Raw genomic sequence first — 16,363 nt, 5'->3', positions numbered from 1 at the left:
CTTCTTTTACGTTTCTGTTCGAGACACATGTATATGGAAAAAACAAACTCGATACACAGCCATGCAATTTGCATGCAACTCTTGGGTGGCTGCTCATTATGCCAATTTAGTGGCGTATGCCCTCACTTTGAAGAAAGGGTTGGTGCAGAAGAGCATTCCCTACACAAATGGAGGTGCAATTGAACTCTTTAACACTCAAAGATGCTTTACATAGGAAAGTGAAGTACAGGAGAGAAAGAAACGCTGAAATGTTCAAATGGTGGTGTGGTAAATAACTCCAATGGGGAAAAATGTCTGGTGAAACCCAGTTATAGAGGGGTACCCATCCACTGCTTGCTGGTCTGGTATAATTATAAAAATAGAATAAATGGTAACACATGTAATGTGGGATATCACAGCAAATGATAAACCAAACCATGGACATGTTACTGTCTGCGGTATTAAACTAGCTGTAAATAGACAGTCCAAGCAAAGATACTATGTATATTAATCTCCTTTTATGCGTCTATTTCAATGCCAAATACAGCATTGGTATATCTGACCAAAATGTTGCACCTTCAAAAAAATACTAATTACTAATACTTTCCCAGTCTTCAATCCTCCACTTTTTGTGCTCTGGACATGCATTATATTTACATTACATTACAGTCATTTAGCAGACGCACTTATCCAGGGCAACGTAGAATAAGGTGCCAATCTGAACCAGGGACACAAGTGCATTGAAGCCCAGATGTGCACACTGTCACCTCATCTTCCTGTTCTTGACATTTCTGTATTATTAATGTATAATTCAATTATACTCATATTTTGAGATACTGGATTTGTGTACTGTATGCTGTAATTATCAAGATTAAAACAAAAACAGCTTTAAATATTTCACTTTATGTGTAACAAATCTAGAATATCTGAAAATATATGCTTGTGAACACAAACACCATGCTCTGCCAACCAGTGAATCATGTCGCTGCAACTCAATATTATAAAATTATGGAAATTTTCCACAATATTCAAATTTTTTGAGATGCACCTGTACTCTTCAACATTATATGGGGATGGATATCTAGGGGTCAAAAACCTCTCTGAAATGGAATTAAATTATTTTTGTCCAATATAAAAATACATTTGCCCCCTATGATGGTTTAAGATGAAAACATTGATATACTAAAAAGTAATGAAAAAGCATGACAAGCTGTGGTACACACACTAAATATGTAATCATTCACTCTTGTAACACAATAAACACCATGTTTGGTGTACTCTGCAGAATGTTATCTTTTGTTGTATGCCCTGGAATTACATTTTAGTATGTATAAGTATAGCCCATGGAGATACTAACACCCCATAGTCTACATTGTGTATGATACGATTACAGTAAAATAGTACCCTACCATCAGGAAAATGCTGGCAATATCGAAGCTTCACAGCAAAATTAGTGCATCAAACATGACACATGACTGAGCCACTTTCCCACACCCATGTGGCCACTGTTCCCGATGCTAACATACCAAGAGACTCAACATTTTCGGCAAATATCCAGTGCTGTTCTCCAACAGCTCCTAGCATCCAGCTACCTGCCTGTTAGACCCCACCCCTCTTGCCCTTCAGTCCTGTAAAACTGATTGTGTCCTCAGTGAATTAAGCAGGCCTGAGTCACACCCTTACTTAAAAAGGCAGCCATAGCCTTATCCAAAACTACTAACCGGAATCTCTCCTCCCTTTCCTCTTGGAAACTACTACAGTCGTATCCATTGACTGAAAGCAGCCTCCTCGACTCTAATCAGTCAGCCTTTAAGGATAGCCCCTCAATGGAGATGCGAACTAGAAACTTGTCTGTACAAACTGAATCTTGGTTCTGCAAACCTTGATCCTTGTGCTTTTATTCTGGGTTAAAAACCCCTAATCCCACTTATCACACTCTGTAACCTTAAGTATATACACTATACCCTCAAATCAATTTGATATAAAGGACTACGTTGTCAATTTCCTTCTTTGTATGGCGCTTAATATTTGGTTGTTAGAAAAGTAAACAAATGTTAATGTTTGTACTTGTCAACAGCATGAATACACACTTGATGCTTCATGGGGTTTTTGTCGTTGCAACACATTAAAACAGCAATGTATTTATTTTGTTTGTTGATCTAGTCCTCATATACCTGATGGCTATGATGTAATGTTGCTTATGTAGCATTTATAACAGCCTCACCCATACCTGCCATATGATATGACTAGTTTTTTTATGGTTTAAGAAAAGAGGGAGGGAAAGCAACTGAATAAGATATTACTAATGGAGCAGTTATTCTAAGTTTATTTAGATAAATGAACATTACTGGGATAAATAAATCACTCAAAACAACCTTTAAACTTATGCATTTAGTGCAGTCAAACACATTTTCTTGTGCAAATGTTTGGAGCCTGCATGTTTATAGTTCTTGTATTAACTTAATACAGGCATCATCTATGGCCTGAACATTGACTGGTGTTCCAGTTTCACCTGTTTAATGGGGCTAAAGTCTGAATGAGGTGGGGCAGAACTTCAAGCAAGCTGTATTGTCTGGCAAGTTCTCAAACTGCAGCTTTTCTTTTACTTTAGCAGCAACGAGTACGTTTTTCAGGATTACATTTTTGATATCAAGTTTTGGAAAATGAAACTCATTATCCTTGATGAATATGACAAGGCAAGCGAATGGGCAGCGAAATACATCAGGAACAGAATCCTTCTGTTTAATCCAGGGCCGGACAGACTCTTTACTTTAGGTCTCCCCACAGGTAAGCTCTCTGAAGATATGTTAAAAAAAACAAACAAAAAAAACTTTCATCCTTTCTGATACCGTCAACATTCTGTTAGTATAATCTCTTGATCAGTGAAGAATGATGAAATGCATTTTAAATTCTTTCAGATGTTTTTGTCATAAGCTCAGCAATAGATTTGATTCATTGCCATTTGCTTTGTCTTTGAACCCTTCCTTTCCAAGTAATGGTATCATTTTGAAGAACCGGTGTTCACACTTCAGTCTATCAGTTAATACATTTTAAAAACATAACCTCTTTAATGGAATCGGTTGCCTGGTCACATAGAAATGAAAGCTTTATCTTATCTGATAAAGATAAAATCATGGGATGTGAATGTGGTTAAATTACTCTTTGTGACAAGGTTATACCTTTTTTTTTACTTAAGATGCTTCATTGCAAAATATATTAAAGGTTGGACAGAACAATGAAATGCTTGTAATACTTCAGTTGTTGAAATTGTAGCTGGAATGCGGTGTCCCCCAGGACTTAGTTTTTATTTCTGTTCTAAGCAGTTTATTACCTGCAGTTTAATGTCCTGCAAATCTATCATATTTCATAGAAGTGTGTGTTTAAGATTTTTTTTTTTTTCTATTTTTTTTTTAGATATTTTTTAGGCCTTTTTCAGCTTTATTGGACGTGTTTAAGATTTTTGTGTCATCTTTGTGCATTAAATTTTTTATTCTGTATTAATCCCATAGGAAGTACACCACTAGGATGCTATAAGAAACTGATTGAGTTCTTTAAAAATGGCGAGATCTCCTTTAAGTATGTAAAGACCTTCAACATGGATGAGTATGTGGGTATGTTATTTCACTTTTCTAAAGGTTATGAGAAATCTGCTATCATGTTGTTGCTCATATATTTATTAGTTACTGAGAAATAAAAATGCTTTATTAAACCAGTATTGTGGGAGGGTTGATTTTGGTTAAGGATCGACACAAAAGTATGATGAATACATGGCTTCCCTTTTAACTCGCAGGAATTCCCAGAGATCATCCAGAAAGTTATCATTCATTTATGTGGAATAACTTCTTCAAGCACATCGATATCCGCGCAGAGAACACCCACATTCTGGACGGCAACGCTGCTGATCTAGAGGCAGAGTGCCGGGATTTTGAAAGCAAGATCAAAGCTGCCGGAGGCATCCAGCTTTTTGTCGGAGGTATATGGGGCTCAGATAATCTAGAAAGACAAAGATCTATTTACAGTAATCCAAGCACCTCGTGGTAACTGAACATGAAATCACGCAGCCCATGGCTGAATGTTAAGTGACCTGTGCTTTGCGCTTATAGTAGGGCCAGGGGTGCTATGGCCAGATGAGCAAAAGTGAAACATTTTTGTACACCATTGGAAAGGTGGATCATTAATGCTATGGGGTTGTTTTGCTGCCAATGATTTATGTGGTTTTGTTGGGATCAATATAATAATTCAAACAAGTACCATGTCATTTTAGCCAAAAACATGGTTGCCTCTACCAGGAGACTGAGATCTAGCCATACGTGGACTTTCCAACAAGACAAAAAAAGTTATCTCGAAACTAAATCAATGTGCCTCATAAATTTCTCTTATTTTTTTGGCTCATACAAGTGTGCCACATTGGATTCAACAAACGTAATGAACTTCAGACAATGGTCCTAAATGAAGATATTCGTTATTACACAGTATATACGGTACTGTAGGTGGGTTCAGTCGAACACATGGTCAATGGGATTAACAAGTACAAGGGATAACTGACACTTGATTGGGTAGACTGCGGTTCCTTCGTTTTTGACAACATAACAATACAGCAGATTGTTTATAAACTATTTTTTTCTCCTAAACAATCCACTGAAATATGTTTATGGAAACATTTGAGGCCAGAAATAAGTACTGAATCTTGATTAATATTTCATCTGCGACACATGTTTGTAAGTGATCTGAGTTTGGTGTGCCAGACGAGCTGTGCTGACATGCACTGCCAGGCTCTTATTTACATGACTTGTATGACAGCTAGATTTTCTTCCTACCTAAGGCAGAATTCTAATTAACAGAAAATTGGGTAATGCACCAAATATCCATCTCCATCTTTATCAATCATAGGAAAAGAAACCATACTGTTACCCTTAGGGGTGGCAGAACAAGTAGGGGAAAGCGGGGCATATCACAGTTTTCACTCTTTCTTACATTTATTGGGAGCAATACATCACAATGGAAAAAATGTCATACCAAAAGAAAAGAAGTCATAGGCACATATTTTGTATTAATTACATCTTTATACCTTATTTTAGTACAGACTTATAGATTGCTCAATAAATAAGAATACAACCAAGTCATAGTGAATATAAACTTTTTTACATTTAGAATTAAAAACCAAATATAACTTAATCAAATGACCAGTGGGGCTGGATCTGGGAGGTGGAATTCTGCGACCAACAACAACCCCCATGACAGTTCTTGGGTACAAGCATCAATTTCATAGTCAGACTCAGCCTGTCTTGTGTAGTGCAGGGATATGTCTGCTACTCTAAACTATATGTACATATATATAATAATCCATTTACAAAAACATTAGTACTATTAGAAGAAACCAAGTTGCTGATTACACAATATCACAATGATTTTGAGCAAGTTCTGTGTCACTTTATAGCTACATCTCAAGGTCACCCCCTACTCTCCCCTACTAATCACAGAATCACAGGGGTGCCAATAATAGTAAAAACTTTTTTTAGAAATGCATTCCAATGAAATGAAATGCAACTCCAAAAAGTTTTCAAAATATCAGCAATTTATATATATGTATGTGTGGCATTCACATCCATTCTGCTATGTTTGTCCTTGACATTTTGAAAACATTTCAAATATTATTAACTCATTTTAGGTATTGGACCTGATGGCCACATTGCCTTCAATGAACCGGGCTCCAGTCTGGTGTCTCGAACCCGGGTAAAGACATTAGCCCTGGAGACCATCCTGGCCAATGCTCGGTTCTTTGATGGCGACCTCTCCAAAGTCCCCACCATGGCCCTCACTGTGGGGGTGGGCACCGTCCTGGATGCCAAGGAGGTAGAATAATGTTTGTCTGGCCATACAATCGACAAACTATTTGCTTCAACAGACTATAGAAATTCCCATATTTTCGCAAGACGAATTGACGGAAACTGTGTCTGTAGGTGTTGATCCTCATCACGGGAGCGCATAAGGCATTCGCCCTCTACAAAGCCATTGAAGAAGGCGTGAATCACATGTGGACGGTGTCGGCGTTCCAGCAGCACCCGCAGACTATCTTTGTGTGTGACGAGGATGCCACCCTGGAGCTACGTGTGAAAACTGTCAAGTACTTCAAAGGTAAGGGTCTGAAATGTGTTCCCAAATGCCACCATTATCAAAAGTATGTGACCATTTATACCAGCGCTACTCACCTCCGCGTCCTGCGGGCTGCAGTGTCTGCAGGCTTTTGCTTCAACCATGTGCTACACCACCTGATTTCACTAATTAGCTTATTATCTTAACCAAGCAGGTAAAATAATTAGCAGAATCAGGTGGTGTAGCGCATGGTTGGAGCAAATACCTGCAGAGACTGCGGGCCACAGTTAAGTAGTGCTGATTTATACTGGACCTAATCCATCCAATAAAGCACCAAAAATCATCTGATTACAAATACAAAATGCCGATTGCGGCCCAAGCACAAAACGGACAACACAACCATGGTCACAGGCGATATATGCAATTGGTGTTTGACCCCTAATAATTTGTAGACACATACCTCACTGTCTACTCAGATAGGTGCTTATCACTGCAGTGCTTATTCTTAAGACTTGTTGCAGAGGCCTAATATTTTGAGGTCTGACTGTTTCTACTCGCAGGAATGATGTCGATGCACAATAAACTGGTGGAACCCCTCCAAACAACAGAGAAGTCTCAGAAACCATAGTGACTGAAATGGATACAGTTTGCGACACCCATTATGAACAGTACTAAATGTTCTGAAAATAAGAGAGTAATTATTATAATTCAGAATTTGCTCACATCAAAACACCATATGCCTTTTTATCGTTTGCCATGGTCATTGAGGCCGTACCAATTTTTGATGGCATGTCATCTATTAAAATAATCTGTGACATGTTGTAACATACTAGGCAGAAAATATAAAGGCTTCAGATGGAAAGCATGTTATTAAGTAATCATTGACAAAGTTTATCTCCACAAGTATGCACTATGAAAAATAAAAGTAATACTTGAGACTGCTGATGTAGGTTTGCCTTTGTTAATATGTAGCAAGTCAGTGGTCTGGTCCTGGAGTCTTCATAATAGAGCTTAGCTCAGTCTCAAATTATTTTGCTGCCCTGTTTTTCTGGCACTGATACCGATACCAAAGAAGAGTAAAAATTTTCATTAATTTTCTTTTCCTGGTATAAATGTTGCATACAGATTTCATAGCTATCACAAAGCATAACATCCCATGTATTTGAAACATTTACAGATAGATATGCATTTAACTGCTGTGTAATTATCCAATGAATACAACAGTTAAGCAATGACTGGCAAAAAAAGGGAAAATAAGCACAAAAATGGAAAAGCGCATTTATTATATGAATGATTTCTCATCTTAACTGCGTTATAAGCGATTACAATAAACTTACCATTTTTCCTGTACAATAGCATTAACATCATATCTATCGGAGTACAAATGTGAAGGTTTTTAAAAGTACCACACACACACAAAAAAAAAAACTTATATTCCAACATTTGATCTACTGGGTGAAAAGATAGACAATTACTACAGAGGAGATATAATACAGAATAAAAAACTATTTCTTTTTTTTTACTAATAGACTTCGTTCTTTACACTGGAATACATTTACATAATTGAAATACAAGCAAAAGAAAAGCATATGCCAGTGAATACTTATTTGCCCTTAATGATCACTTAATTGCATGTATTTTATAATCTATAAAATCATTTTTATCCACTTTAGGGTAGTGCAAATTTTCAGGCTCTAATTAACTGATTACTTTCACACACAGTATACTTTTTTAGGGATTGGCTGATTTTCAGTTATTACAAGAAAAACAAGTTACAACAATGAAAAAAAAAAAAAAAAAAAACCCAACAAATTCATTATTGATAATGATGAGCTTTACCTTCTGTTTATCGGCTTTGGTCATTGTTGTTCCGTGATATATAAAATAAATAAAAATTATATGTAAAATATACTCTCCTGTTTTTGATTTAAATCGTGATTTATTGAAAATGTGACAATTTATTAAAATTTTTCCCAATGTGATACAGAATTTACATTTATTTACAAGTCAGAAATTCATCAGCAATTTGCATACAGTTCTTTGTCAACAAAACAACCAAAACAGCACCTTTCTTGTAATAGAATGTGAATCAAATGAAGATTAAACTAGTCTGTATATTACAACAAAAGTAGGTAGTGTGCCCATCAAAGTATTTTGCTTCTGTATGGTGGCCTCGTTTCACTGCCATGCTTCCTGAATCTGTGCAGGAAAACTATAGCTGAAGTGCACACACTAGCCTCCATGACCGCGAGTATTTTGCACACTACAGGCCCCACAATGCTCTACAGATGTGCCAAATGAAAGAGCAGTGCAAATAATTCCTTTTAAGTAGCTAAGATACACTTGCAGCGATAGTATGAGGAACTTATGTCTACGGAACCATGATGGGAAGAAGAGAACTATATCCTGCCACTGCAAACGGTCACTCAGTCATTCATCTACAGATTCCTAGGCTACAGGGCCCAGCCTGTACATGGAGCAATGCATTTTAGAAGCCACGGTACCATGGACCACTTTTTCTGTTACCTCATTAACAAACAAATAATCAAAACAAAAATGAAGCATTCCCATTCTTATTAGACTTCCTGAATTAATACATAATTTCATGGGTTGTTTGTGCAAATGAAATTATAATTGTAATTGTCAGCATGAATTACATTGCAGAAAATCAGACATCTGTGCAGAGATAATGGGTACTAGACTTAAAGCCTTGGCTAAAAATGGGATGAGAATGGTAGGATAATGTGAAACCTTCGCCCTCATTCTGTTATATCCCCTTACATTCATTTGACATTTTCAAATATATTTTGCAACAAGAAATTATCTTCACGTTTAGGAAAGTGACTCGGATTCTAATTGCAAGCTACAGTTGTGTTCAAAAACCACTGTTATTACTAATAGTGATATTTCTGCATGGCAAATAATTCGCTTGTAGATGTAGTAGTGTAAAGAAAAACAACAGACCCAACTGTCATGAAATGCATGCTGCTTGCTCTGAGTAATTGACTCATTCATTGAAAGAGGTGTGTGCAAAATAATAGCAGTGTAGAGTGTAGAGTTAATTCATTCTGTGAAAAAACAGGTGTCATTAATTGTCCTTTATTAATAGGAAGAAGGGAAGCAAATGTTTCAAACATTGTTATAAAATATATTTCCTTCTGAATTGCAAAGTAAAATGGGCCACTCCAAACATTGTTCGGAGGAACGTCATTTGATTAAAGTTGATTGGAGAGGGGAAACATAAAGAAGTGCAGCAAATTATAGGATGCACAGCTAAAATGATCTCAAATGCTTTAAAATGACAACTACTGTTAAAACGGATCGAAGAATAGTCAGAATGGCAAAGATTCAGCCATTCATCAGCTCCAGAAAGATCAAAGATGATCTACAATTACCTGTAAGTGCTGTTATAGTCAGAAGACGTTTGATCGAAGCTAAGCTATCAGCAAGAAGCCACCGTAAGAAGCACCATTGTTGAAAAATATGCAGAATCGGCTAAAATTTGTCCCAAAGAGAAATGGTGTAACATTCTATTGACTTATGAGAGAAATTGGTCTTTTTGGGTCTAGTGGTCGTCAGCAGTACGTCAGATGACCCCTGGGTACTGAATTCAAGCCACAGTACACTGTGAAGACAGTGAAGCATGGTGGCGCAAAAATCATGGTCTGGGGATGTTTTTCATACTACGGTGTTCAGCCTATTTATCGTATACCAGGGATCATGGATCAATAATTGAAGAGATTATGTTGCCGTATGCCGGAGGAAATGCCCCTGAAATGGGTGTTGGTTACCAGACAAAATTGAGGTCATGGAGTGACCACCTCAACCCCATTGAAAACTTGTGGGGTGACATTAAAAATGCAGTTTCTGAAGCAAAACCCAAAAATTCACAGGAACTGTGCAATGTAGTTTGTTCATCCTGGGCTGAAATACCTGTTTCTAGGTGCCAGAAGTTGGTTAACTCGATGCAATGCAGATGCATAACCATTGTTTTTGATAACTGCTGTGCAACTAAATACTAGTTCAGTAATTTAAAGTGAAGTTAAATCTTGAAAAATTTCTTCAGTTTATACAGTAAGCATTTGGGTTTGAAGAGAAAAATGTCGACACTGCCATTTTTTGGAACAGATAAATTTTCTTTGCTTTAAAAAAATAACAAATAAAAAATGCGTATTATTTGAACACAACTGTACTTCAAAGAGGGGGGGACCAAACTGTGCTGACAGACCTGTGAGACTGTATGTGAAAGTAATCCAAAACTCATACAAAAGAAAGTTTTCTACAATACAGATCATTTTTAAATAGTCTTGGGAGCCGTTTTCCTATAAATGTTAATATGGAACCTGCCTGAGATTACGGTTTAAGAAAACACACATAACTCAACAAAATGTCCCAAGTCTGCTCTGGTATGACAACTTGCACACAGAGACACACACACACACACACACACACACACACACAAAAAAGCAGAATCTTATTTTAACACCTTATTTCTCCATGTATGGAAGTATCAGACAATTTCATGAAATGCAAGAACAGTGAGACTTACTCTGAATAGCAATTCAGAAACAAATTGTGACATACATAGAGAACATTCTGAAATAATAAAAAACATAGTCTAAAAACTCAAAATGTTATTAGGCTATTGAAAAACCTGTATAAAATGAAACATTTTATAACATTTGCATTAGTGAACAATAAAATGCATGGATTGTGGATTTTGTCATCGAACCAAGAAACAACCTTTGGAAATAACGTTTGGGTTATCACTCATCAACCATTAGTTAGGCAATTTCCAATAAAACACTTCTGAAGGAACTTGCATATATGCATACATGCAAATACACCTTTCATCATAACCAGCTTTGTGCTCTATAGACAGCCTATCCCAATGAATGCACTGTAGTAGTTTGTGTACAAAAGGGTGTGGGAAACCATTTTCTTGAGAACCAGATGATGTGCTGGTGTCAATTATCCTCCATTTCTAATATGTGCATGTAAAGTTGTTGTGACAATCAAATATGCAACCAGTGGTGAATAATGAAGAATTCGTCTGCTGGTGAAGCCTGTCTTTCTATCAATTCTCCAAACAATGGAAACCTGGACAGACAAGCGCAAGTGACCCGTTTTTATTAAGGTCATAAATATAAGAAAATACGGTTTAACAATCCAGCTTTTTTTCCTTTTTTATATAAACATTGACATGTTAAGACAAGCACAACCAAAAAAAAAATGTTAAAAAAAAATATATATACAAATGAAAATTAAACGGTTTGGCACAGAAGGAATACAAATGTATGAGCAAAACCAAGGGCTTGTTGGAAACCGCATACTTAGCATACTACGCGTCCTACTTTTCAATGAAAATTAACTTAGTACGAGTAGTATGTGGTTTCAAACACAGCCCAAGGTATAGTGATTCCCCGAGTATCACCCCATTCCTCTCCCAAACCACAGTTTGCTCATCCATGATCAGGAAAGCTGCAAAAACTCAAAGCAAGACAAATATTTTATTTGAAATGAAATATGCTCAGACACCAATCGACACGGAATGGCTACATGCAACAAGCGAAATGAAGACAATGGGGCGGTGGGAGAGGTGAGGCTGGATGACAGTGTATATGCTACGGTTAGACGGTGGTGTAGACATCATAGCTTTAAGGACGGTTTAAGATGCTGTAGCTAGACAGTGGCGTAGATCCAATAGTTATGAAGAATAGCAAGTGACACACCTCATAGAGCTGGGAATCAAGGATGGCTTATGCTTAAAGGTAGCAGCTTTAACATCTGGGCAACTAGATTATTTTGCCTTATTCTAAAGTAATGAAAACCGTTTTGTTTCTGTGCTTTAATGTTGGTGGGAGAATAATACCTACCCTGTTTAAGCTAAGACTAGATATAAAGCATTGTTTTCTTCAGTAAAAATAACTGAAACCAAAGTAGTAGATATTTGTGTTTGTCACTAGGCCCAATTCAAATCTAACTCTAAAGCTTATTGATTAAACATCATATACAGCAAACCGGCCTCTACTCTGAGTTTAAAACTGCTTTATTAAAGCAGAGATTACGAAAGAATCGAAAGTGTTGAAAAGACATTTTATAATGAGAAAAGCACATGAAACCAACATAAAAAAGTAGTATGTTCCGGATGGTTATACCTTATGTCTAAGGTTTTAATTCATATTGAGCTGCCCCCTTCAGAAAAATACGAATGGCTATCAAAAAAGCAGAAAATTGCCAGTGCAAGTAATATAAAACAAAATTCATACAAATATGAGGATCAATTGTTATTGTATGAAAAATACTCGCAATGGACAGATGAAGAAAATGGATACAATTACACACCAAAGCTAAAAAAAAGGCACATCTTTTCCCTTTTCTGATATAGAGCTGTCATCCTTTTAAGCACTCTGCATGCACAAACTGAATGATTTAACTGTATAAAATATACTTGTGTTTTTTTCAGACATTTTGGGCCAATTCAAAGGAATGCTAAACTCAAGACGTTTTAATTCATAGATTAATATAAATAAATCATAAATGTGTTTTTTTTCACATTTGGCATCCCTTGCATAAAAAATAACTGCTGTTAAATGTTGGCAATTTGCCAAAAAATCATGGTAATTTGCATTTATGTTCTCAACCAAATATTAGCATATTAAACCGTGTGTGTTTTGTCATTTAAGCATGTATAATGGTGACTGACCTATAAAATGCTAAAATGCAAGCGTCAGCACTGTCTTGCTTCGCTATCTTTCACTAGACAGTGTTTAAGTTTATACAATTACAGAACCATTTCAGTCAGGATTTTACCACTTGATGTGTTTTGATGCATGTCTTTTCCCTCTTTCACGCTCCGGTCCGCGTGGTCCGAATGCTTTCTCCAGGGTCAGGGGGGTGGGCTGGTGGAAGTTAAGGCATTGTGTCACACCGTAAGGCTGTCATTTCTGATGGAAGAGCAGCGGCTTCACGCTCCCGGCTTTGAATTTTGGTAACTGGTTGCTGATCATCTCCGCCAGCATCTCGGGAAACTCCACACTCAGGGATTTATTCACAAACGTGTAGAAGCAGAAGTTCAGGAGCCCTCCCACGATCTGTAGAAATGACAAGTCCACAGCGTTTATGCACAGGCACCACGCTTTGCACAAGCTGAGATGCAGAAACCAGTAGTTTGACTGCACAAATACCATTGCTTTGCCAAATGGTGTTAGCATTACTTTGTTACCATTCAAGGCATACATTTTCCAATGTACATTTATCAAATTCTTTAGTTGAATTAATTGATTAAATCAACGTGCCATTTTACTCTGCTGACTGCATGCAAGAACAATAAGGGATAATAATTTGAACAAAATATGTTCAAAATAAGACTAAATGTGTGGTTTATGGTTCAAGAGACTTTCAGTGCCTTGTTGAAATCAACACATAAATAATACAGTGATCAGACAAGTCAACCAAAGACAGCTGGAGTCATTTTTGATAGTAAGTAATAATAGGAGGCACAAATTAAGCTATCAAAAAAACAGGAAGTATTGCAATGACAAAAAGATTTTCAAAATTCATGTCAATGACTTCTACTGCTCAGTTATTTGGTCAAGTGCAGCAGCAGGCAAGATTTGCACTTTTGTTGCCGATACAGGACAAATATAACCACAATGCTTAATACTTTGTATTGGTTGAGTGTTAAAAACAAATTAAATTGTTTACTACTACTGCTTTTTAGAAATATCTCGAACAAAATGTAAGGAAATTATTGTTAATAGCAGGTGCTCACAGAATGAATAGAGATCAATAGAGCTTTTACAAAACAGTTCCCTAAACAGGTAATTTCAAGAAAGACAAAATAAAAGGTATTCCTTTTTTTCCCCACATTATGCATGCTTAGGTTAACAGAACCCAGTAAAATTACATACAACCAACGAAAATCCATTTTTAATCTGTCAGATGTGAGCTACTGTGGGCATAATGCTATGTAATTGTACTTGTTCCTTAGTGCAGGTATAACAAAGCATTCAGCATCTAGTTTTGATTCTAGGTTTTTGATTGCCATTGGAGTCTGTTATTGGTTAACCTTTTTTCTTTTTCTTTTTTTTTTCTTTTTTGCATAGCCCCTAAACTTACACATTGGAAACTTGGTTGTTAACTTGGCCATGCAAATAGCCATAATGCAAACCCATGCAGAACATCAAAATGAAGCCATATACTGTCCTGCTTACCTCGTGCATGGAGTCCAGCAGTTTGGTGAGCTGGTAGAACCTCTGCCAGTTCTGGCTGGAGTTCTCCTCACGTTTAACAATAGCCTTGCCCAGCTCCTTGATGTAGGACATGCGAATCTCATCAAAAATGGCCTGGCTCTTCAGTCCGTCCTTTGGAACTACAGACAGGAACAAGACAAGACATTTACATGAACAATTCCCATGACTTTAAATACACCCATGAAGACACAGCTGGATTCCAATACTTCAAAAAAAATAAGCTGAGCAAACACGCTCCCTGGCTGCTTAAGTGGGAACAAGTGTTCTATTTACATATCAGTTGTGTTGACACCATTTCCATCAGTGCTCAGTAAACTAATTAAATCCGTTTCATTGTCACCAGACAGGTGCCACTAAAAGCTTGATTTATGCTTCATGAGAAAATACGCTAGCTTTGTGGGTGAAACTCACTTGTGCTTAGAAGCAGGAGAACCTTCATACACAGGTACTCGTCATGGGACACCTGCAGCCGCACAAACTCATTGGAGATCTTCAGCATCTGCTCGCACTGGTCGCTCATATAGGGAAGCTTCATTCGCTCCCTGTGCCACACAGACACCAGCATTGGAATACCAACCACAAACTAACAATTCAAATAAAACTACTTGGGGTGCACATTACGCACAAAACAGGTACAAGAAGCGACTGCTTGGGACATGAACGATTGACTAACAGCATGATTTATCACTGAAAAGTGGAATTATGTTATTACTGCTTTTTAAATATTTTACCTTTCAGATTCTTTCCCAGTTTAGAATTAAACTGGTAACAGTCGCTCAGTGCTGAAATCCGGTTAGAATAGCCCAGTCAAGTATGCACTCAAATCCAATTCACCAGTTAAGCTCAGGTGGCCAGATTTACGAGAAGATTGTGACTGCTATTCCAATGCAAATGCAGTTGCCACAAGGTCTCACTATCTACTGGGATATACTAATTATCACAATTGATCACTCTTAAAATGTCATTAGTGGGGATTAGGTCCGTTTTTGACTGTCCGTTTGATGCACAGTTAGATGTGCTCATACATATGCATACCTGGAGATAAGGCGCTAAAACAGGATGGAGATTAAGTCAATTAGGCAAAATCCCTCAATGTGCAGCACGTGCAGGCAGACTGTGGGTGCCAAAGTGCACAGAGGGGGTTGGGCACCCGCAGTGGATAGGACCCCACAGTTCCCACATGAGGATATAGACAATTATGCTCAGCTCCGTATGGCAACTAATGTAAACAGGCACTGGCAATGTTCAGAATCATATCAATATTCATTCATTAATTAATGAATTAATTATCCTAACCCGCTTATCCTGAACAGGGTCGCAGGGGGGTTGGAGCCTATCCCAGCATACATTGGGCGAAAGACAGGAATACACCCTGGACAGGTCGCCAGTCCATCGCAGGGCACACACACCATTCACTCACACACTCATACCTATGGGCAATTTAGACTCTCCAATCAGCCTAACCTGCATGTCTTTGGACTGTGGGAGGAAAGCGGAGTACCCTGAGGAAACCCACGCAGACACGGGGAGAACATGCAAACTCCGCACAGAGGCCCCGGCTGACGGGGATTCAAACCCAGAACCTCCTTGCTGTGAGGCGGCAGTGCTATGGTAATGGTAACATCTGTATTCATCATTATACTTACTCATTCATAACCAGATCTGGGGCAAAACAGAGCATGCTTCCATTGCATTGCTGGTAGGACCTCCAGCCCAAACCGAATGACATGAGGACCAGCCAAGAGCACTGCAGGAGGGTCATCTGGTCATCCAGATGAAGGTTCCGGAACCCTAAGGGGAAAGAGAAAGAACAATGACACTCCAAATGAAACCACATCAACATGAAACACTACTAAAACTAAAGCCCACCAGTATGGAACACTAAACTAAACCCCACAGGACTAAATTATATGCATGTCTCGTTCACTACAGTAATGCCCCCTAGTTCAGGAGAGTCAACTTGAAAGAACAAGGTGTCAAACAAGGACATAAAATGAAGATGTGACAAATGGACAGTTCCTTTGTTACCCTGAACC

At 37.7% G+C, this 16,363-nt stretch overlaps 2 protein-coding genes across 3 annotated transcripts in view; one reads left to right on the top strand and one right to left on the bottom strand.

Moving 5' to 3' along the window:
• Positions 1-139: 139 nt before the first annotated feature.
• On the top strand, positions 140-7,979 carry gnpda1 (glucosamine-6-phosphate deaminase 1). The gene is made up of 6 exons (XM_061235138.1): positions 140-2,766; positions 3,489-3,590; positions 3,770-3,952; positions 5,648-5,832; positions 5,940-6,114; positions 6,633-7,979. The coding sequence occupies exons 1-6, from the start codon at positions 2,643-2,645 to the stop codon at positions 6,698-6,700; spliced, it is 837 nt and encodes a 278-aa protein (XP_061091122.1). The 5' UTR covers positions 140-2,642; the 3' UTR covers positions 6,701-7,979.
• The window catches only part of nr3c1 (nuclear receptor subfamily 3, group C, member 1 (glucocorticoid receptor)), a 24,239-nt gene continuing 15,212 nt past the window's right edge, over positions 7,337-16,363 (bottom strand). For both annotated transcript variants that reach the window (XM_061235134.1, XM_061235133.1), the window contains exons 6-9: positions 15,974-16,118; positions 14,739-14,869; positions 14,289-14,446; positions 7,337-13,166 (exon numbers count right to left, since the gene is read on the bottom strand). In XM_061235134.1, coding sequence (XP_061091118.1) covers positions 13,014-13,166; positions 14,289-14,446; positions 14,739-14,869; positions 15,974-16,118 — 587 coding nt within the window. In that variant the 3' untranslated portion in view covers positions 7,337-13,013. The remainder of the gene's footprint in view (positions 13,167-14,288; positions 14,447-14,738; positions 14,870-15,973; positions 16,119-16,363) is intronic.

The sequence above is a fragment of the Conger conger genome, chromosome 3, assembly GCF_963514075.1.
Source record: "Conger conger chromosome 3, fConCon1.1, whole genome shotgun sequence".
Taxonomy (NCBI): domain Eukaryota; kingdom Metazoa; phylum Chordata; class Actinopteri; order Anguilliformes; family Congridae; genus Conger; species Conger conger.
The sequence above is the reverse complement of the archived record's forward strand: the minus strand, read 5'-3'. Positions and strand labels throughout refer to the sequence as shown.

Bases quoted from the DNA above. Each gene is read 5' to 3' on its own strand.
- gnpda1 (XM_061235138.1), top strand. From the start codon at position 2,643: ATGAAACTCATTATCCTTGATGAATATGACAAGGCAAGCGAATGGGCA. The intron at 3,591-3,769 runs GTATGTTATTTC...TTTAACTCGCAG, and splicing joins CAACATGGATGAGTATGTGG to GAATTCCCAGAGATCATCCA. The intron at 5,833-5,939 runs GTAGAATAATGT...CTGTGTCTGTAG, and splicing joins CCGTCCTGGATGCCAAGGAG to GTGTTGATCCTCATCACGGG.